This window comes from Pseudopodoces humilis, chromosome 7, assembly GCF_049639895.1.
Source record: "Pseudopodoces humilis isolate 2021_Gansu_Grassland_sample_001 chromosome 7, ASM4963989v1, whole genome shotgun sequence".
NCBI lineage: Eukaryota > Metazoa > Chordata > Aves > Passeriformes > Paridae > Pseudopodoces > Pseudopodoces humilis.
Window position 1 is genome coordinate 4399920 of NC_142206.1, and position 22507 is coordinate 4422426.

Here is a 22507-nt window from a genome sequence, read left to right on the forward strand (position 1 = left end):
TGGCAATGGTCAGAGTCAGGGAGAAGCAGACCACCAAGGGTTTTGCCTTAGCAGTTAATGATGTGTATTCTTCAGAAAATTCTAACATAAATATGCTGCAGCCTTAAACGTGATATGGAAACTAAAAATTCTTGAAGAACTTGGCCATGGTTTTCTAACCACACCTAAAGTATTTATAGAAAGCTAGAAGAAGAAAATATAACTAGATAATGCAGTGTTTTTAGAAAGTAGAAACCATTTTCCAGTGTGAATTTTTAACTAGAATATCCAGGTTGTGTTATGTTTTGATGGCCTTTTTAAAAGGTGGCAGTCCCTTCTAATATGTAAAGTTACCTAAAGTAGTTTGAAGGATTTTACACTCTACTTGTGAATGACCTGCTAGGTTAATTTAAAAGGCAGTCTCTTATTGAGGAAGGCAAAATCAAAATTATCTTTATTCTTGGCCAGTTTTCCAGTCTGTCTTCAGAAACTTGAACCCCTCCAATAAAGCAGAAGTATCTTTGACTTAATGACCTTTTGAGCTTGTTTTGATTTTCACTCTTAACCCTTTAGAACATTGTCATGTTATTTGCCCTGTGCTCATGGGCAACATTTAGATGATAAGCTTTTAGCTGTTTGGCTGCTGGTCCATGTGAGAAGCAGAATACTGCAATCTGTTTCGTGTCTGTCTGTAGGTCACTTATGATAGCGGGATGTGATTGTGTGAAGGGGAGCACAGGTAATTTCCCAGCCAGTCAGCCTCAGGGCAGGGCCCTGACCTTCTTCAAGCAAGGGTTAGGGAGGGTTCTCTCTTCGACTGTTGGGTATAAAAACCATATCACACTCAGTAATACTGCAAGGAGAATAATCTTTCCTGAAAGCACCAAGAGACACGAGTGCTCGATTAACTTCCAGGTGTGCACCGATACCGAGGATCTGTTGTGTTTTTTGCTCATACATGATATGAAATAGTCTCTCTCCTGTGACACTACCTTCAGATACTGTTTATCAGGCAAGGGCAAAACTTCCTTATTTAATGGTTGGGGAAATAAAGTAATAAAAGGAAGAGTTAGATCAACAAAAGTTTTCTCTTTTCTGAAACACAGTGCTAATCTGCTTTTTGAGAGATGAATAAACAGTGAACAAGAGACCACACACGCACAACTAACTTTTGCAAGAAAATAAATAGTGTGACTGAGGATTTGCTTGACTATTTAATTATATACATGTTGATTACAAGTTGTACAAGGTCTTAAATATCTCCTCACTTCCCCTCCCCATCCAGAGTCTCTGATCATGGCTTTTAATTGGCAAAGTATATTTTGGGAACATAAAGAATAATTAAAATGTATACTAGCAGTGAAAATGAGGTAGGTTTTTGCCATGAGGTTGTAATCAGGAAGTATCTGCAAGGGAGATGTCTAGAGTTATTTTTCCCTCTTGACTGCAGCTGAAAATGACCACCAAGCTGAAATGCCACAGCTGCTTGTTTCTGTAGTATCTGTTTCAGTGTGTAATTGAGATGGTACCCTTCCTCCTAATTTCATCAGCACCAAGTTGTATTACCCTTGGGCAGGGAGAGGGATTATTGTGTCATTTTTATTACCTGAGTTTTATGAATAAGACATGTCTTGGAGTTATGCCAAGGCTGGGCTGTTAGTTTAGGATGCTGTGTCTTTCCTCACCTGGCTGTGGAACACTTGATGGAAATACTTGCCTTGTCCTTCAGTGCAAGGTCTTCTAAGAGCAGTATTTTCAAGGTAGTATGAGAATGTTGAAGAGATGGTGCACGGTTCTCTTTCATATATGTGAGAAATCCCAAGGTTTATAGTTAGAAACTGGAGATGATGGACTTGTTTTGAGTAGAAAAGGTAAGAATGAATTGTCCTTCGTGTCCTGATGCCTTGTGTTCACTCACATGTGATAACTAATACTGTGGTTAAACATTCTCTTGTAAAACAAGTGACAGCGAAGTCTGATGAACAGGCAGAGATCTTACTTCACCTGCTTTTTTACAAAGGCAGCCAGTGTAGATACCAGCTGTTGGTTCCTCAAAAATAGCCATATGACATTGAGTTGGAAACCAATGAGTGCCCTTCATTGATCTGCCAGCTCAGAATATTTGAACAGATGGAGGCAGTGATTTCCTCTGTTGATCCAGCCTGAATTCCAAGAGGTAAAATTCTAATGAAGAAAATGCAAAGGGTAGGTTTCTCATGTGGTAGCAAAAGCCCAACAACTTGACCAGCCAGCTCACATTAGAAACGCTTGCTGCCTTGTGTGCACCAGAGCTTTAGAAAACCATCAGCATGTTGTAACTTGCACCTTCAAATTCTAGTCAAGACAAACCTTTAGGCAAAGACTCCCAAGTAGAATTAACCACAGTCAGCTAAGATATTTTTAAACATCACTTACTTGGTCTGCATTAAATACTAAATGATGTTTCAAAACATGTTGGCCAACCTATGTTTAATTAGTGTTTTCTTATCTCTTTGAGTCCTAAATCAAGTTGATTCTGGATGAGTTTTAATCATGCTGATACAAGAATATTTCTGTAGCGTAGAAGATTCTTGCTCTGCTTGACAGCTGCATGTTTTTTCCTGTTTGTGGGGATAGATGCTAGTAGGTTGAGTAAATTCCATTGTTTTTTAGAAGACAAGGAAGTTTCTTTCTTTCCAGTTTCTGTTTCTACATGTTAATTCCCAAAGTTGACATGGTTGTGTATAAGGATCCCAAGACTGGTTATTCAGCGGCAAGTACTTTTAGAGGACAACAAAACTTTTCCCTTATCTGTTGTTTTTTTTTGAGTTTCAGTGTTCTGCTCACCTGCACACACACAGAAGCTGCCTTAGCTAAATGGCCTGAAGGCTGAACTTTGCGGTGTTACACTTCAAGACCAGTCTTACAAGCCTTTTTTATTATGCTACCTGAGTTGCCAGGTTGGGGCTGTCTGATGGTATAAACCAGATAAGAAACTTCTGGAGGCTGAGCAGTAACTTGAGAAGCTCTTAAGCTGTATCTCTCCAAGCACAGTTCTCCAAATGGTGCTTGTACCATGCAGTCCTCCCTCCTTCTCCTTTCAGTTTCAGAAATTGGAGTGTGGAACAAAAGATACATGTGTGTGAGTGATCAGATAGCCAATTTGGGGCTGGGGTCTCAATGACCATCAAATGAGCTCAATGAAAACCTTAGACAAAAAAGGAGAAGAAATAAATTCTGTATGTTGAAGGTAAATGCCCTATCCTCTGAGAAAACAATTTAACATATACTGTCATCATAATTTCATAGTATGATGCTGTATGTTACTATAAGAAGACATGGAAGTCATTCTTTTACCTGCTTTTCTCCCCTCTGCTCAGATGTTTGTATTCTTGTATTTTTTCATTAGTACAGAGGTACTATTGGCTACTTAGCTTTGGCAGATGTCCTGGCACAGAAATAGTAATGAGACTCCTATAAAGTTCTTTTTCCTGCCCTTCTTTTATAGAAGTAAAATTCTAGATGATTCTGTTAAAATATTGGCTTTTATTTCAGCTGGAAAACAGCTAACGATCAACCTAAACTGAATTAAAGAATAATACTGAAAATTACCTGCATTTCTCTAAGGTCATTCATTCTGAAGGTGTCTGCAGAACCTGGGTCTTGCATTTACCCAATATGCATCTGAAGTGGTTAGAAAACCAGTAACAGAAGTTTAATTGCCAAATATATGTAGGCCTAATCTACTTCCCCATTTTCAGGTGTCACTTGCTAGATGCATGGTCATTCAAAGAGCCCATGCATGGATAGCCAATAAATGCCAGGACAAGAGACAAGGCTGTATGAACAGGCAGAAGCAACTTTGAGGATCTACTATATCAGCAGCAGTTTCTTCACCCTCTCATATCTGACCATTAACATATTTCATGATCTTGGAAACCTTCTGAGCATCCAAATAGCACTATCTGCTAAAAGCACAAATGTGTAGCTATTTGAAAAGCAACAATTCAATTAACTGATTAATTACCAAACATGGTGGCTTTCATCTCTGTGTCTCTGCTGTGCAGACTAGGTAAGTGAAATGTATTATTACCTGGGTGTTGAGATAGCTGTCAGGAAAGGTCTATCTGGCCTGTGCTAAAGCAAGGGAAAGTTACCACAAAATGGTACAAGATGTGCAAAGGCAAGTAGGGAGAAGAGAATGTATTATATAAAATATATTCTGCATTTTGCTTTGGAGGTGAGAGGAATCAAAATAGCTTTCTGCAACAACTCAGCATTTCTGCTGTAGACTAGGTGTTAACCAGTTTTCAAGACACCATGGTATTGTTGCTTATATTTATGACATACATGTCTGTGCTAAAAAATTTATGTAAACTTCTGAGTTTTTTTGCTGCAGAGTACTAATTGAGATTACAAAGACCATTTGTTTCAACATGTCAGAGTATATAATAATTGTTTTATATTATTTGTTTCGGTGCATGTGTTGCAGCCTGTGGGTTCTACTTCGAGGTCTTGCCCAAATACAGATTCTGCTTGAAAATGAAAGGATAGAGCATATTTTGAATGATTGTAAATGCTTGCTTTCCTGAAAATCCATTGTAATTTATTTTCCTGGTTTTGGTAGCTCATGAAAAGCGTTACCATAGAGCATATTTTGTCTTGTGGTAGATGCTGGTGACTCTTGCTGACAATTTAACCATAGAATTTACAAATGAGGTTTAGATTTTCTAATCAGTCAGTTTCATTTACTTGGATATTTTAGCTTTTTAGACCAGAAATGCATTTTGAAAACAAGCAATTACCTTAAAGCTCAGTATAACTTTGAGAAAGCTGTAAATGCTGGAAAGGGAATCATGACAAGAAATGGAGTTAGTGCAGTTTTAGTGCTGTTGTTGTTACAGTCCCCTTTCCTCAGTCATGAAGTGTCTTGGTGTATATACTCACAATTTTTTAAAGAAGGGTTGAGGTTGTATAATGCTAAAACTACTGCAAGAAAAGGAGGAGACAAATGCATTTTCTATTAGCAGCAGTGAAATAAAGTATCCAGTTTTGTTAAATTGGTGTGGAGGAATTTGGAGTAACCTGTAGGCAATAGATTGGCTTCCCAGCAATTCAGCAGGCTGCAGCTGACAAAAGTCCCAAAGCAGCCCTTTGCTACTCAGATAAAGGCAAGTTTAGTCTGGAGACAGCTTCTATTTACCACCTCCTCCCTTTCTGCAGCTGCCCATCTTGGGTAGGAGCTGTCTGCAGAGGTTCTCACCAGGCAGGGCACCTGCACAAGGGATGCAGAGACACCCTGTATTTTCCTGCAAATGATTGAACCTCTCCTGTAGAGCTTTAAACCTCGATTAATAAATTGTGGTACATAAATAGGCATCATCTGTTTAGAAAAACAAAATTCTGTTCCAAAGTGTCTGCTATTTTGGCACAGATGGAAACTGTGCCAACAATGCCAAAAAGATGGAAAGCTCTTTTTTAGGTTTGAGGAAACACTTGGTGGGCATCATGGATTAAGTTATCTATGAGGTGTTTTCATAGATTACTTTTGTTGTGGGAGAAGTTAAAGTGAAATTCAAGTTTGTATGTGGAAAACACAGGGAACCCAGAAAAAGTAGAAGTTAGGGACAGTCATATAAAGACAGCAGAACAGTTCAATGTAAGTCAGAACGAAAAGTAGAGTTTGCAAAAATACCCGTGGAGAAGCAGTATAGTATTTTCCATTGGGATGAAAATAGCAAGGTAAAAGTTGGATAGCTAAAAGTAGATGTTGGCAGAAGAACAGTGATAGATATGGAAGGTTCAGGCTTGACTAAACCTTGAAATAGGAGTCTTGGATCTTACCACAAAGCAGCTAATGTAGAAGTAAAAATAATAAATCAGGTGTTTTATTATGACATGTCAGGATTGTACTCTGTGTCACTATTTGAATTTGATCTATGGAGAAACTAGCCTTTATATTTTTATCAGAGACAAGATAGACAAAAGTTTAGGAGCCTACCACCAAGAGGAAAAGAAAAAGCAACCCAAAATCCACAGCAAAAACATTTTCTGTATGAGAAAAGACCTTCAGATGGACAGAAGGAGATGAAACTCTGCTCAAATGTCCTAAGATTCACCACATCTGGGATGCGAGACAAGGAGAGAGGTTTCCAAGAGGTCTTATTGCATCCTGTCATAATAAGAGTGATGTTTTTAATTGTTACAGGCAAAAATGTATCCTTGGAACACCCTCCCTGACTTTTGGAGTGACACCAGTGATTAACTTGGCTTGGTTAACATGCAGCTGGGTTGCCAGACTCATAATTGCAAAAGTTTTAATTTCCCAAAAGAGAAAAAGCAATATTAGCTGCAGTTTCAAGAAACAAGGCTTGCTGTGTACTCTGGGAATGATACATCATGAAAGGCTAATCTTCAGCTACATTGTATCCTGATGCCTATAATAACAGTAAGGTGTCCTGCACATCTGGAGATAATTTACTGTGTCACTTAAAATAATGATTAAAGGGTATTGCTCACCTCGGTATGACAGGCTAGCAGAAGGCTTTTGTTCTCCGTGTGTCCTCTCTTATCCTGCTGTGTTGAAATTGATTCTGTAAATTTGAATTCATCCAAATTTACTATTAAAACATTCAAATTCTATTTTTAAAGTAAAAATAGAAGACTACAACATTCAAGCTAAGCAATTACAAGAATGATAGATACCTACTATGGCTATACATTACAGTTGTGACTCCACTGGAGAAACCTCCAAGGTTTAACTTGAATGCTAATTCCACTAATTCCAGAAACCTGCAGTCCTTGGCCAGGTCTCCAAAAAAAGGGAGTCAGGATTAAGTTAGCAGAAAAACTCATGGTCAGTATGATACACACTCACATCCCACTTCAGATGATGCCTGCTGTTGTGTCTGTGCTTTGAGAAGTAAGAGCAAATGAAGTTTTTTGTGGCCTTCTAGCATGGCAGGACACTTTACAATTGTCTGGTTTTTGTAAGACTTTTTGAAAGAAGGTAACATGGAAAACCTGACTGGATGATTTCAATGACATCCCAATTTATAATGCTGTATGTGTGCTATACTGTATGCTATTAATTTTTCAATTCTCCCTTTAAAGTTAACCTGGTTATGTAAAGATAAACATTTCCATCCTTCTAGCTGCTGCATGTTGAGAGCAGTGTGTGATATACTGATCTTTGCTTTCCTCAAGGCAACTCCTCCTACTTTTTCAGTTTTTTTCCAGCCAACATAAAAAAACCCAACTCTTGTGATCGATTACATTTCCATTTCTCCACTATCTGGCAGTGTTCCAGGAAGAGTGCAAAGGCTTTACTAATCAGTTTGCCAAATATCCATTTATCATTCACATCCTAGCCTTGGGGAGCTGCTCATGAAGAGGTTCCAATTGCAGATCTCAAGCAGGCAAAGTCCTACTGTTTGAAGTCACACAAGTCTTGCTTTGGCTCAGCTGCGATTTGTTTCCAGTGCTCTTGAGGTTGTTCTTAAGTGACATTCAGGTTGAGGGAGACTATTCAGCTGTATTTAGTTTAGCCTTTTAAAGCTAAAGCAATAATCCCCAGTCTCTTTAGGAGAGGGAGCAGATGCCTGCCAAACTTCACAGACACCAGAGTAATGGGGAACCTTGGCTGAGCTGCAGCCAGAGCTGCCTCACACATTTACCAGGGCTGCCACTCCTTGAATTGTGTAATATGTAATCATAGTCGAGTTTGTATGCAAAATGATTAGGTACTACAGCCTCAGTTAAATTTTGTTTGATTTAGGGATTTGTATTACGCTGTTTCAATCACATTTTAACCCAAACATGTTGTTTGCAGATTACTGGCTCTCTGCTTTAGACACCCAGCATGTTTCATCAGTACTTCTTTCTGTTTACAATGAACTTCTTAAGAAATTATTAGAAAGAAAGACATGAAATATTGCAAACTTACCTCCACATGCCCCCAGATAAAGTTAATCACATTGATTTGGACAGCTGCTGACAACAAAATGAATTTTAGGGGAATGTTTAGTTGCCATCTGGAAATTTCCATTAATGTTAAAAATTCTAAGTATTTGAAAAATCATGTCCCAGCTCTGAAATTCTGAGGTTGCTTGCAGACAGACAATTTCAAGAATAAGTATACATAGTTTCTTCTTATTTTTCTTTTAGTTTCAGAGGTGTTTGATTATACGCAAGCCATACAGGCAAAGTTTTCTCAACAGTCAGAAGAAACATGCTTGTAGTGCTTTCAAAACCATAGCAACTGGGGGATATGTGAAAATACAAGGACTAAAAACTGTCTGCATTAACATGCAAGAGTAAGAGAGTTTTCTAAGAACAGGTAGAATCTTCTGCTGTCATCTTCTTGTTCATGAAGGTGGTCTTGTCCTCTTCTCCCTTGGTTTATAAGAATAGCCATCTGCATTTGAGAAATGGATTTGATAAAGATAACTAGCATCCTCTCTATCAGGCAGTATTTCATTAAGTCACTAATTCTGTTGCAAGCAGATTTATGTAAGCATTAAGTGCTTTGGTAATCTCTTTTATGTAGTTAGAGAAGAAGATAAAAATGTAATAACACTGCTATGTTCTGGCAAGCTGATACTTTAGATGTTGCTCTTATTTCCTTTGTTTGCCTCTTTGAAATACTATTTTCTCTTTACTGTGTCTGGCTTGCTTCACAGTGCCTTGTAACAGCAGAGGTGGGTTGTGATATTCTGTAACCTTTGTTAAAACACACTGCTTGTCTTTTTAATTATTAACACTTATTGGATTGTACATAGTATTTCCACAGATTATTTCATTGCACAACCTTGTCCAGCATTGCTTTTGCTTAGCTTGGACATGAAACCCAAGTCTAAAAGCAAGTACTTTGGCTGAAACTTTTGCATCTTTTGTCAGTTATGGATTACCAGGTGTTTTGCATTATTGTCTTTACCCTTGATAAAATATAGCTATTAGCAGCTCAACCAAGGCTGGACTGCACAGGATCTGCTGGTCAGGGGAGAGGTAAAATATTGAAGAAAAAAAAAGAGGGGGGGAAGGGGGAGTGAGCTGTTTGGAAGCAGGTGTTTTGACTGCTGTTTCTGCTTTCCTGCTTTGTATTCTGCAGCATCTCCTGTCTTTAATACTTCTAATATCACCATGATTTTCTTAATTTATTTCGTGTTAATGTCTAGCAGTCACAAATTTGACCATTTTGAGAGAGAGTGTATATGGCTGAGACTCCTGTTCCATTTTTCTCTGCCCCAAGAGAGTTTCCTTTTTTGAAAAGTTCCTCCAAATAGCTGTCCAAAAATATGAAATATTACCAATATTACGTCTTGGTCATGTCAGCAAGTCAACTGTCAGCACTGGGTGAACACACCACTTGCTTGTGAATTTTGTTTTCATATTTGGGATTCTCCTAGAGACTTCTGCTGCTTTTCTGTGGCATCTAGCTGTTTTTACTTAACTTCATACTTTCTTTAGAAACTGCTTTACAGGTTAAAGATATGTGGGTACCAGAGCATGTGTTTCAGTGGAGAAATGCTGAAAGCCAGAGGATTTGTGTTGGTAAATGCACTTACAAACCTAGTACCATAAGAAGGTTCTTCATCATTCTAGGGTGTGTTTTTTCTAGCACATTCACAAAAGAATATCCACAAGGCTGGGCAATGCATTCTCATTGTTAAAAATGTGCTATAAGTAAAATAACTGTTACAAACTTAGAAGATTGTGAATGTAACGTAATTGAATGCAAAATGAATAATTGCTTGCAAGACTTGATGCAGGAGTCATTTTCCTTGTTAGATGGTTGTAGAAGTACTGTATTTTGTGACTGAAATTATTATTGCAATTTTTTTCCAGGCGACTGGCTGGCAATGACCTTACTTTCATCCATCCAAAGGCCTTGTCTGGGTTGAAAGAACTCAAAGTTCTGTAAGTAATTGGGTTTTAGCACTTCATAGCTAGCTGTATGCTTTTTTAGTGCATAGCCAGACTGTTTACTCGTAGGCTGGAGGAAATATTTTGCCCTCTGTCTTCCTTAAGTATAGCTCTCCCTTTTTTTTTTCTTTACAAAGCCTGCTGGATGTGGTTAAGATGGCAGTGATGAATTTGACTAAACTATAATTATTGCATTTTATTAGAACACTTATTTGTTTCTGAAGTATATTTTGTAGCAGAAGAATCAGAAAAAAAATCCTAAAATGGACATGTAAACTTTTGTTGTTCTCTACCTCTTCAGCATACTCTGTCAGATGCCCTGACATTATCAGGTAGTACTATTACTTAGAGATTTAATATGCTGTTTAAATTATTCCCTACTGGCAATACAAAAAATTGCTATAGTTTGATGCTTCTCTAGGTGAAAATGGCTTACTATTAAAAAATCTTTTGTTTTCATTTCTGACATAAGAATTCTTATGGCAGCTGGTTTTCCATAGCTAAGGATAAAAAAAGCTTTCTGTTGTTTAAGGTTTTAAAAATCTCTATTTGAAAACTGTAGCATATCTGATGATGTAAATACTTCCAAATGTTGTAGGGTAATATGTAGTTAAAGATATATTTAAAAAAAAACAGCAGACCTTGAGGTTCTAAAGAAAAAAATACAGACACTATTGGCAGGGTACAGATTAGGGAATTGCCCATTTGCAGTACTATTTAATATGATATTTTGTAAATTGAATGCAAAGTGTCAATGTCTTGAAGACATATCCATTGCAATACTAACACTGGAGCTGCCTGAAATTCTAGCAGTTCTTGGAAAAATGTGGGACATGGATGTTAATTAACAGTTAACTTTTTTGTCTACTTGAATTTTTACCCCAGTATGTGCCAAAACCAAGTAAAATTTTATAAAGTTATTTATAGTCTCTTTATAAAAGAACTCACATGATATACATTCTCCTATAAGAGAATTTTTAAGAAACCTACAACAGTATAGCTTAATTCAGTTTGGCCCAGTGGTGCTTTCTTGTGAGCACACTTTGTAAATTGGATTGTTAATGCATTGGGTATTGATGCGACTTCAGGAAAAATTAGAGGTTTGTTTCTTTTCTAGCATGTATAAGATAATTCCACAAGAAAACAATAAAATATAATTTCTTGTAGCAAATTTGTCCTACTGTTGTTTAATCTCCTCAGTGAGTTCCCAAGGGAATTTTAGCATATTGTGTCAGAGCTTGTGCTCTGCAAATTAATGCTGTTAATGAATGAGTTGTAAATAAAACTGAAATAGACCATTTTCTTGTTTCATTGTTGCCTTTGGGTATCTGGTCTTGCTAATTCTACATGCATTTACGTACACTAGAAATCTGGGGAACCATAACGGGACTATGGGCTTTTCTGTTACCTCTATCTTTGATAAAGATGATTGTCAAATTCTACTTTATTAACACAGTAGATTTTTACAGAACCCTACAGAACAATCAGCTGAAGACTGTACCTAACGAGGCCATCAGAGGATTAAGTGGCTTGCAGTCCTTGTAAGTTACCTTACTTTGCTTTTGGTTTTGGATTGTTCTCCAAGTTCCACTTTGAGTCACTCTGCTTTTAGTCACCTTTGCTTCGTTTTATAGAGTTATGAAGTATAATAATGTATGTGTAATAATGTACCTGGAGTGTCTGAAAGTACAATTGCAACTGGAACAAAGTTTCATAATTAAAATTCATAAGGAATTCTATTTGTCATCTTTGGTGGAGTGACCCAAATGCAAACTCTTTCAAAACTCAAACACCAGGTACTAGATGAATGCAGTGGTAATGCAGTTAAACTGAACCCTCTTGTGCATCCTGAAGTATTTAAGCAATTCTTAAATGTTGTGCAAAAATGAATGGTGCCCAAGTCTTTTGTATCCAGAGCAGGAAAAGGGATTTCTGGGAAGAAGTACTACTTGAGACTTGCATAGTACTGGTTTTATGGGAAGGTGTTGAAATCTCTCAGACAGTTATGAATGTCTGAGCCATTCTTGCTAGTTGCACATAAGGTATTTCATATGTGTTTATATTATCTCATGGCTTATTATGTTTTATAAAGCATCTTAATCTGACCTTAATAGTTAGTTACAGCTCTCTAGGTGGTAGATGCCTATCACTGTGAGGAGGAGGAGATGGGAGGGGCTGCAAAATTTTTCCTCCTTCCTGCTTACCTCCAGAGAGAAAGAGATGGGAAGAAAGAGTGTAAATTATCTATTCTCTCTGTGCCAAAGTTCAGGTTTCTGGCCCAAGACCATGTTTCTTTCAGATTATGGATTTTAAAAAAAAAAAAATAAATTAGTTTTGCAGAATAGATTTGTAAACTATTGCACGACTTTTGCCAAGGTAATTTTCTGCATTCCCTAAGCTTGGATCTTGGCCCTACCTGTAGCTGCTTGGATATTCCAGTAAGCAGTGAATTCAACGTCCACATTCGCTTGTTTTGGTGTGTGTAAAAGAGAAAATACCTTGGTCTTGGTGCAAATATTATGCATTGTAATAAAAGTCCTTCAAATTGCATGATATGAATATACCTTTATTTTAATTTAAAGCAAAACAAAAGCTTCTTCCTGGCTTGGAGCATTTCTTTGATGCCAAAAAGAGAAATTGCTTTAGTAAAACTGTCTACAAATAATCCATTTAATTTTCAGTGAACTTTCTTTTTTCTATACATATTTACAGTAATGTTTGTTCTCCAAGTTTAAAATATTAAATCTGCAGTTGCTGGAGATAATAATTTGATAATAATTTTATATGCAAAAGGGAAGGAACAAAATTTAAAAGAAAAATAATAAATGCATAAATTAAGCCATCATCTCTCCTTTTAAAAAAATTTACTATGTTAGAGCTATTTTTATAAAAGCAAACAGTTTTGAAAAAAATAGGATGATTATGTAAGACTGTATAATGTAGTCATTATAGCTACTTGACCAAAACATCCTTACAATTAAAATATAATAGTAACAATTTAAAATATGGTGAGATTTCCCTTTCTAGGAGCTTCATGTTCAAGGGCAAATGATAAACTATTTCAGTTTTAGGATGGTGAAAAAGGAAGAAATTAGGTTAGTAAGTAGTAGCAAGCTGATTGTTACTTCTTTTTCTGAGGAAAACCAAATTGAGATTTCCAGATAACTGTTGAAAATATGGTGGGCAAGTCCAGTCTGGAAGTCACTGGTATCAGAATCACAGATAATTCTGAGTTGTATGGATCACTGGATCCAGCTCTCTCCTGAATGGTTCACACAGGGACTGAACCCATGGTCTTGTTGTTAGCAGCACCATGCTCTAACCAAGTGAACTAATCTGAAGCTCAGGAAGATTTTATCATTGGCTTTTTTTTTTTCCCATCCAGTGATGTGACTCAGCCTTTTGTTTGTCCCTCTCTCTGCCTGAGAATATCTGCCTGCATTACAAGACCACTGCAATTTGTTAGAATGGGTAGGAATTTGAGAATAAATTGGGTTTTGAGACAAGTGTAGTGAGAGATGTCAAGCATTTTTTCTATGCAATTTGCTTACTTCACCAGAATGCATTTCTCTGATTTTAATGAATTTCAGGAAAACTTTGTTAGCATTACTAATGCATAATTACACTCATCACACATATCCCCTAGTAATGCACATAGCACCTTCTGGCAAAGGAATGTAAGAGTGGTCCTCTGAATTTTACATCTGAACATGGAAACATAAATGTCAGCATCCTGCTTTATTGTATGGGGGGAAAAAGTGATTTATTCCCCTCCCTAAGAATTTTTTGTAAATTCAAAACTCCCAAGTTGCTGTGAGCTTCTTTTAAAACAAATAACTCATAGTAGAATATATGTTAGAAAATGTGCTTCTACTATTACATAAATCTCCATCCCAAACCTGCAAGTTTAAACATTACTGAACTGTCTCTCTTTTGGTATTTCCCCTGTTTGCTCTGAAGTATGCTTCAGTGGTATTCTTTCCTTGGTGAAGGCATAAATTACTTCCTCATAAAACTTTATAATATATTGATAATAATTTCATTTGAAACACATTTACAGCTGTTTTCTGTCTTAATGTACTCCAGTTTTTAGCTTCATAGGAAGGCAGTTGCCACAATTTGGTATGTATTAATAAACCCAGTAAACATACCTGGGTGGAAATAAAGGAGATGGTTATAGAAGCTTTGTGATCTGTAGGGTTTATATCACAGCAGGTGAGTAGCCAGCCTGGTTCAGAATACTAAATGACAACATTTTATTTTCTGTTTGCATTGAATATTTTCCCCCATATCTGGCCTCCAAAAGAGAGTTAGGATTCTTTAGATGGAGGTGAAATTTAGCAATATTAAGGAGTTTTACTGGGTGAAATCTTGCTTTGTAGCACCCCAGAAAATTTTAACTGGCAGGATGTAAGCTGACATTGGAAGATGCTGTGATAGGTGTGACTGTGGGACAGCTTTACCAAGGGAGAAGCCACTGGTTGTCCAGCTTGTTCCTGCCTCTTCTAGTAGCAGAAAAACCTGACAAAGGGCTTCACAAATGTAAACAATAGTCTTGATGCATTTTGGTTACTGCAAAGCATCAAGAGCATGTTTTTGTTATGAAAGGCCATGAAGTGGTATACTTTGTATTTTAGATCTGGAAATGGTCTTGGTGAGGTTTTTGGGCAATCCAGGGGTCATATAGAGAGCAAAAGATGCAGCAGCACAGCTGTGCCTGGGAATGACAGAGAAACCATTAAAGAAAGTCACTCCTTTAACTGCCTTGGCATATTTGACTGTGATGACTTCTTTTGGTAACACTAGTGTAGTGGTTTAGGTTCGCCAGTTTGAAAGCCAGCACAGCTATTTATTCTGATCTTTGACCCAGAATCTGGGGATTTGTAAAATGGGTCTGTAAACTGCAGCACTTTTTAGGCTTGCTCTGAGTGACCATGGAAATCCAGCTACATAGGACTAGTTGAAATATTCTAGTGCTATCCCCAGTGTGTGACAAATATTGAAATTACACTGTTTAAACAAAGCCTTTCAGATGCTTTACAAAGGAAAACTTTATTTCACTTGAATTAGAAAACCCACAAACCTAATTGCCACTGTGCATTTGCCATCAAATCTAGGAGTCTTTTGAAAGCCTGTCAATATCTGCTAATGTATTGGATATGATTTATTATAATTGTAGTTCTACTGTCTCAGCACATGTGCACACTTGTCCACATGCAGGGAATATTAGAGCATTCTGCAGCAACAGTTCAAAGCACTGCAGCTTAGCTGTTCTGCCAGATTCCCAAATTGTGGGATTTGGGATGGTGCCAGTGTGATACTCAACTGTGATAGCTCCTGCCTTTCTTGTTGTGTGGGTGTTCACCTGAGCTGCACGGGCAAATGTCTTCATGCATGTGGTCAGCAGTCATTTTCTGCAGTACCTGGTGGCAGTTCTGGCTCCCTGAACAGCCGGATCTGCTCACAGCAGGATCATAACCAGTTTTTCAGTCTGCTTTCCTGTGTTAGGAGGCTGGAGCAGGCTTGAGGCAGGATAAGGCATTCATGTGCTGAACTGGGATGGGATAATATTTTCTGGGAGTGGGAATCATCTTAGCCCAGGTAGGAAAGACTAGGGTCCTTATGCAGAACTGAAAGGTCTGAGAGCAAAATCATGCTTTGCAGGGTAAAAATGTATGGTAAAAGCATGGGAACAGAGAATAGAGGCATATTTCAGTCAGGACACATTTAAAATATGTGCTGTAGCACGTATCAGCTGCATTTCTAGCTTTTTGTATTTTAGGAAGGATTCCTTATACAGATCAAGTTAAAATCTGTATTTATTAAAAAAGTCAAATCTAGAAACTTTCTGTTGTTAATGAAACTGCCCAATTTTAAGCCACAGTTCATGTTGTTGACAATTTCAGTAATGTAAACCATAAATGCAAAATGTGTGTCAGAAGGGAAGATCCCTGAATTTGGTGATAACAATGCAAACATAATTTTATATCAAAAAATATACAGTTCTGTTCTAATTCTGTGATTTTCTTCTTAAAGAGTGCCTTAGGGCTCCTGTTGATAATTTTGTGATTCTGGATTATAGGGTTTGGAAGGATGTATCTACAGGGGAAAATAGTGTCTGGGAGGCTGTGGAAGGTGTTCATCAACAGCAGTGACTAGATGAAGCTAAGAAGCTTTAAATAGTTTTATATATAGTATGCACCCCTAACTGTGACAGGTGTCTTTCCAGCTAAGCAACTTTTAATTGTTTGTCTCCAGAGGTTTTCTCGTTTCCTGCTTTGCTGTTATTAAGGGGTTAAAGGGCAGTAGCCCTCAGATTTAGTCTAGGATATGGAATTAATCAGAATGGGAATGGAAGAAATTGACACATTTTCTCTTTAACCTGCAAAACCAATACAGATTTAAATACACTGAATATGTTTTCCTGTCTGGAATGTTTAGAGTTAAGAATGTGTAAGAGCTCTTCTGAGCATATCTGATTATGCTGAAAAATCTTGAAATACACTTCTTTGTATACTTCACATATTTTTATATGCCATCTTTACCTTTAGAAGGTGTTCTATTTTTCTTTAAGTGAGGTATGGTTTCTTGTGAGCTTCAGGAATTTGTGGGATTATTGTAACTTTATTTTTTTTAACTGTCTGGGCTTGCTTACGGAATTGCTAAGTTTAAATAAAATCAGGGAATTATTTAGAAATTGAAAGACCAGACACTTTAATGAGATGGTGAAAGTTAAATTGCATGTAGGCAAAATTAGCTGAATCCTCTGTGGGTACTTTGCAGCAAACTGTGACCTCTGACTGGTACCAGCTAAACATTGAGATGGAAGAAACAGATGTCCTGGCACATCAGTACTGGTGATTGGAACCAGCATGTATCATTAGTTTGAGGGCTGCTGTAAATTTGTCTTTGAATAAAGCAAATCCTTATATTGATGTTCTCAACATAAAATGCACAGAGAGCCGCTGCTTGATACAGTGAGCAAACTCTCCAGAGTGTTTTAAAGTACCTCTGTTAACATGGGTTGTTGCCTCCCATTGTAGCAGGATTTCCGAGGTACTGAGGTACTGGGCTTATCGGTACTCAACTTCAAGACCTAAAAATCTACTCCACTGTTATTGGAGTGATTTCTTTGTGGTTTTTGAAGGAGCACTTTAAAGAGCTATGTTCTTTAATGATTGCCATTGAGCAGAAGTGGTTTAACACAAGAGCTGGGAGTGATTTGCCTTTTATTAACATCAGCAGTAAACTCCTGCTGTACAAGGCTGTTAATTAGGCTATTAATACAAGGCTGTTAAAATTTCTTTGCTGAAGCCTGGAAGACTGCCTGTGGTCACAGATGAGAGCTAGTGAGGCTGTGAGGCTGGTCCTGGAGGCCTCTCCAGTGTTACCTGTAGGGGGTACAGTCTGTAAGGCAGTTGTCCTAAGTAGTGAGTGTACATTTGTATGTAAAATTTCATTTATATGTGTGTCTTAGATTTGGAACTTGTATTTATTTGAATTGAAGCATTCTTACTAGTTCTGGTTTCCTTAAAGCACAGCCAATTGTTTGAAGACCTTGTTATGTCCTGTTTTAACAATACAGCAAATACTGATGTAAGAGCTGCTGAATGTTTAGGTTTCTATCATCTTCCTGCTCTTTTCTTCTTCTGGAGTTGGTGTTTGTGGGAGGAGGGAACATGAGAGGAATAAAACTGAAGATGACAGCTCCACAGCTGAACTCTTAATTTATAGACTGAAATGTAAAAAGTCTTTCACAAGTCAGTGCCTATAAGAAAGCTGGAATTGGAGTAGCTTCTCAAAGATTAAGATACATACTGCAAACTCTAATTTGAAGAATATACTCATGTCTTTAACAATGTAATGGAAAAAGACGGTCTTGTGCAAAGTCCAGTGCAAGCAAAGAATATTTTTTGTTCTTTGTTAACTATTGGAGCTAGGGGATATTCCCTTATCTACCTTAAAGAAAAGTTGTGGTCCTTAATTGTTAATATTTTGTGAAGGTTGTCAAATATTTTAGGTTTGCTTTTCAGTTGTTTCACTAAATGCTTTATTATGTGCATTTCACACTAAATGGGAGTGTTTCAGCTGTGTTTTGTGCATTCAGTATCATGTGGATAAGTTTTGACAGGAAGAGAAAAAAAAATAACCATGGCATATTAGGCTCTTAGAGATGAAGGAATGTAAAAAATTGTGGATGAGGCCAAATAACTCAAAAATACCTCTTTCCACTTTCTAAACCTCCCTTTTCAATGTCACTGGTGGGTGGTGGTATCCTTTCCCCCCTTTTCCTTCTTGCTGTGGGCTGGAGAAAATGAACACAACAGATTGAATGGCTGTGGACAGTCATCAGTTTAAAGTCTGGTTACTTGGGCGCTTGATCCGGCTGTTCTGGGGGACAGAGGTTTTTTAGCAAATCAAACTAAAAATTCAAGGTCCAGCATCATCTCCAGGACCATCTTTGATCTCCCATTCTGAGTTCAGCTCCCTCCCTCAGTGTGTGCATCCATCCTTCATTTGCTCATCTCCTTCTTTAAGGATGGGAGAGGAGAAGCAGGAGGTGTGGCTTTCTTGTGTGCTTTTGTTTTCCAGTCTCCTAGAATAAATGGAATTTAGCAAGGCACCAGTGGAAGTACAAATGGACTAGATGAACAGGGACAATGATTGAGGCCTGTCTCTTGAATATGCTGCTTCTCTGAAAAAAACCTCAAACCAACCCCTTCCCCCAACAAAAAAAAAAAACAACAAAACCCAACCAACCAAAAAACTAAAAAAAAAAAAAAAAACCAAAACCAAAAAGGCAGGGGGGAGGGGTAGGGAGAAGTTAGAAGACTTGGATATGTTTATTCCATTGGGAAATAATTCTTTGATCTTCAGGGAGCTGTGTAAATTCAGGAGAGAAGAAAGACAGGTACTTTCTAGTTGCTTTTTTTTCTGAAGCAGAGCCTCAGGCTTTTTTCCTCTCCCCCCCTCCCCAACCTCTTTGTTTTCCTCCTTTATTATCATCAAACTTCAGTTTCTCTGAAATGTTCTAGTGTCTGTGCAGTCTAAGAGCATTCAAATAGAATATCATGCACACCTGTTGGATCATGGGGCAAATGATAAGGGGATGCCAGTATGTGAACCATAGGAATCATCTCTTTGATGTACAGCTTTAGAGCTAATGACACCTCACTCATCTTAGGAGAGAACTTTGTGGACAATTTTCTAAGTTCCCACTTGTAATAGTATATTTGGTGCTTAATTTGATGTACATTTGGACTTTTTATTACATGAAAATTCAGCTGATCACTTTTTTTTTTAATAATTTGAAATATGCAAACTGCATGCATCGCAACGACAAACCTCTGTTTTAAGGAAAAAGATGAAGTGTGTTAAATTTGTGATCAGGCTTGCCTTCTGCATTAATTCTTAGTTAATTAGTAGACTTCTCCCTTTGAATACTGCATGTGATTTAAGTGTTGGGTCCAAATCTGCCTGGGGACAAATGCAGTAAAGTCACTTGGTCCATGCTGCCTGCCCAGAGAAGGACAAGGATGAATGGCTAGAGGAAATTACTTCTGAAACTAACCCAGCTAGACTTTCAAGAGCATATCTTATGGCTTTAGAAACCAGAGAGTGCTAACCTAATTCCAGAGCTGTGCTGATTTGTACCTTAATGAGCATCTGTCTCCCTGCACAGCAGCACAGTGCACCATGGTTGGTACAGCAGTCATTTCAAATCAGTTGTGCAAGGTGCTTTCTTTTGTGTTGGCAGCGAAGTCACCATGGTTCAGCTGTCTGTTGACCTAGAGGAGAGAGCCTTTAGGTCAGAGGGCCATCAAATATTGCCAAGTGCTCTCTGCTCTATGCCTTCTCAGACCCATTAAGGTCCAGGGACTATCACTACTTTATGAATGTTTTGTTTCTTCCCAGGATATTGAAAAACCTCTGGGTCCTAGGTTTGTCCCTTGTCCCCTCTTAGTTACTGCAAAAATTAACACTGTTGTGGCTGGAACCAGGACAGTTTCTGTATTTAATTTTGCAATTGGCATTCATCTAGGGAAAAAGTATGGCAAATCCAGTGATGTATGATAGTTAATAGTGCTGATGTGCTGTTTTGCATTTTGTTGTGGAGAATGTTAGAAAATATCAGGTGCCAGAGAGCAACAGTTTTAGTTGAAATGTTTCATTTGTTGGGATAATTCAACTCTGTTCACAAACAGCTTTTAATAGTCCTCTTCTCTAAAGTAGTTGCTTTGTTGCTGTATAGCATTACCACAAAACAAAGCATACAACAGTACACAATGCTGTCAACAAGGTAGATGTAGGGATAATGCATTCAAATGAGTAAATGCCTCTGCAATCTTAGAAATGCTGTCAAGCTGCTGTTTTAAAGATTTGTTGCAGTGTTAGAATCCAGGGATTTTGTGGGAAATGCCTTATAGAGTTATTAATTAATTTTGATTAGCTGATTATAAGCATATCAATTTGTTCAAATGTTTTATTTAAAATGTTTGAAAAGTTTATTATGAAACTTTATTTTACGGGCTCTTCATTTGCCTTGAAAAGTTTTTCACGCGTTTTAAAACTTCAAGCTTTGCAATATTGAATTATTTCAGTGAAAGGTACATAAGCTTGAAAAAAAATGTTCATGAATAGTAGGATTTCAGCTGGTATTTTTGCTGATCTGTAGCTTGTGAGTTTTTTACATTAATTCTTTCTGTTTTAATACAGGCGTTTAGATGCTAACCACATTACTGCCATACCAGAGGACAGTTTTGAGGGTCTTGGGCAGCTTCGTCACCTTTGGTTGGATGACAACAGTTTAACAGAAGTTCCCATCTATCCACTCAGCAATCTCCCCTCTCTGCAAGCCTTAACACTGGCTCTCAACAAAATAACACACATTCCTGACCATGCATTTACAAACCTTTCAAGTCTTGTTGTTCTGTGAGTATTTGTATTTCATAGGTCACTTTGCCTTTCTCCTCAGTCACAGTTTTGATTAATCTAGGGTGGCATTGAAAATGGTTATTTTGCTATGTTTTAGCTCAGTTGCCTAGTAACAGCCTATACTGCCAACATGAGGTGATACCATGTATGTTAGAGAACCTGCTGAAGGTTTGCTAAAGACTTTCTCCTAATCAAAAATGGACTATGGGGTAGTGAGATTTAGTTTCTGACATTTCATTATATAATGAATATTTCAAAGCAGTGGTTGTCAGAGAAAGCTTTCAGGGATACTAGAAGAAGAAAAATTTATCTCGTTTTATATAAAACCTGTTTCTCTGTAGCCTTAAAAATCTCCATGGAGTAGTATGAAAAAATAGTTGGATTTCTGTGTTTGTCATATTTTTATCACATTTCTGAATAGGGATTAAAGATTTAAAACAGTTGTCTTGACTGCAAACTATCTATTTTTTTCCCTATGAGGATGGAAGTTAAAGATATTCTTTTGCAGTGTTTTTTACTAAACTATTTGACTCTCTTGATTTCATAGAAATGTCTGCTGATTTGTTAGCTTATATGAAATAATTCACTTGTTTTGGTTTTGCTTTTCAGACATCTTCATAATAATAAAATAAAAACTATAGGAAAACACTGTTTTGATGGATTAGACAACCTTGAAACCTTGTAAGTATGTTTCTTAAAATAATTTGTGGTCAGTGTTTGTCTCAATCTCAGCTTAATCAAGGTTGCCATAGTGGTATGGTAAAAGTTTTTCAAATCAGGTGTATGTGCACTGTGCAACACGTGCCACTGGCACTTAGGTCCAGCTCAAATTTTGGAGCTGAAGTTTGGTATCAGTGCACTGCTCCACCAAAAACGAATGAGCTGCTTTGAGAAGCAAGTAAATGTTAGCCTGGGTGAAATGTCATGCTGGATGATGTGGCTCTAATGTTCCTAGCCCTGGTCTAGCTGGTGTGTCTTTGCATAGCACTCTGCTGAGTCAGGTGGATACATCACAAGTGTTTTGAGTGGCCCCATGAGTGATAAGGGACAAATATTTGTTTCTCAGATTTCCTGTAAGGTTAAACATATATAGGATACATTGCCAAAGCTATTGTGTGACAATAGGAGGTTTCTGAGAGGATCTCAGAGGGCTGTTGCTCCACTGTTCCCTGTCCTAAACCTCCTGAGTGCTTCATTGGCAAGGAATGGCTTCCAGCTGCTTGGGTTACATTTCCCGTTTCCTTTCAGCCCCCTCTGTGAATGTCTAATAAGCAATATCTCCCTCAGCAGTGCCTTTTTTTTTTTCATGCTTTGGAGAATGCTAAATAAGCAAAACTAATAAAGGAGGGCAAGGACAAGCCAGTGACAACCTCTGTTAACACGAGGAGCTTGGATGAATCCAGAAATGCTGCTTATTTCATCTTGTCGTCCTCTTACAACCTCAATTAAGTAATGAGGTGCTGTGTAAATAGATACAGCTGATAAAAGACTCCAAAAATTTCTGCCATTTATAAGAAATCCCTTTTGCAGAGGTCCTGACATTACTGCTCGAATAGTGACAAGTTAACCAAGAATTCAACATCACCCATCTATCATAAGATTTTTCTGTGCTTCTAATCAGTATTTATAATTGGTTTTGCTGCAAGATCTGCTTTTACATTATGGCTTATTTACTGTTTGTTTTATAAAA

The 22507-nt window shown here is 37.6% G+C and overlaps 1 protein-coding gene across 1 annotated transcript in view; it reads left to right on the forward strand.

Annotated features, from left to right (window-relative positions):
- Positions 1-22507, forward strand: part of LGR4 (leucine rich repeat containing G protein-coupled receptor 4) — a 71894-nt gene that overhangs the window by 35726 nt on the left and 13661 nt on the right. The window contains exons 3-6 of the mRNA XM_014259017.2: positions 9805-9876; positions 11352-11423; positions 20599-20814; positions 21427-21498. Of these exons, the coding sequence (XP_014114492.1) occupies positions 9805-9876; positions 11352-11423; positions 20599-20814; positions 21427-21498 (432 nt within the window). The remainder of the gene's footprint in view (positions 1-9804; positions 9877-11351; positions 11424-20598; positions 20815-21426; positions 21499-22507) is intronic.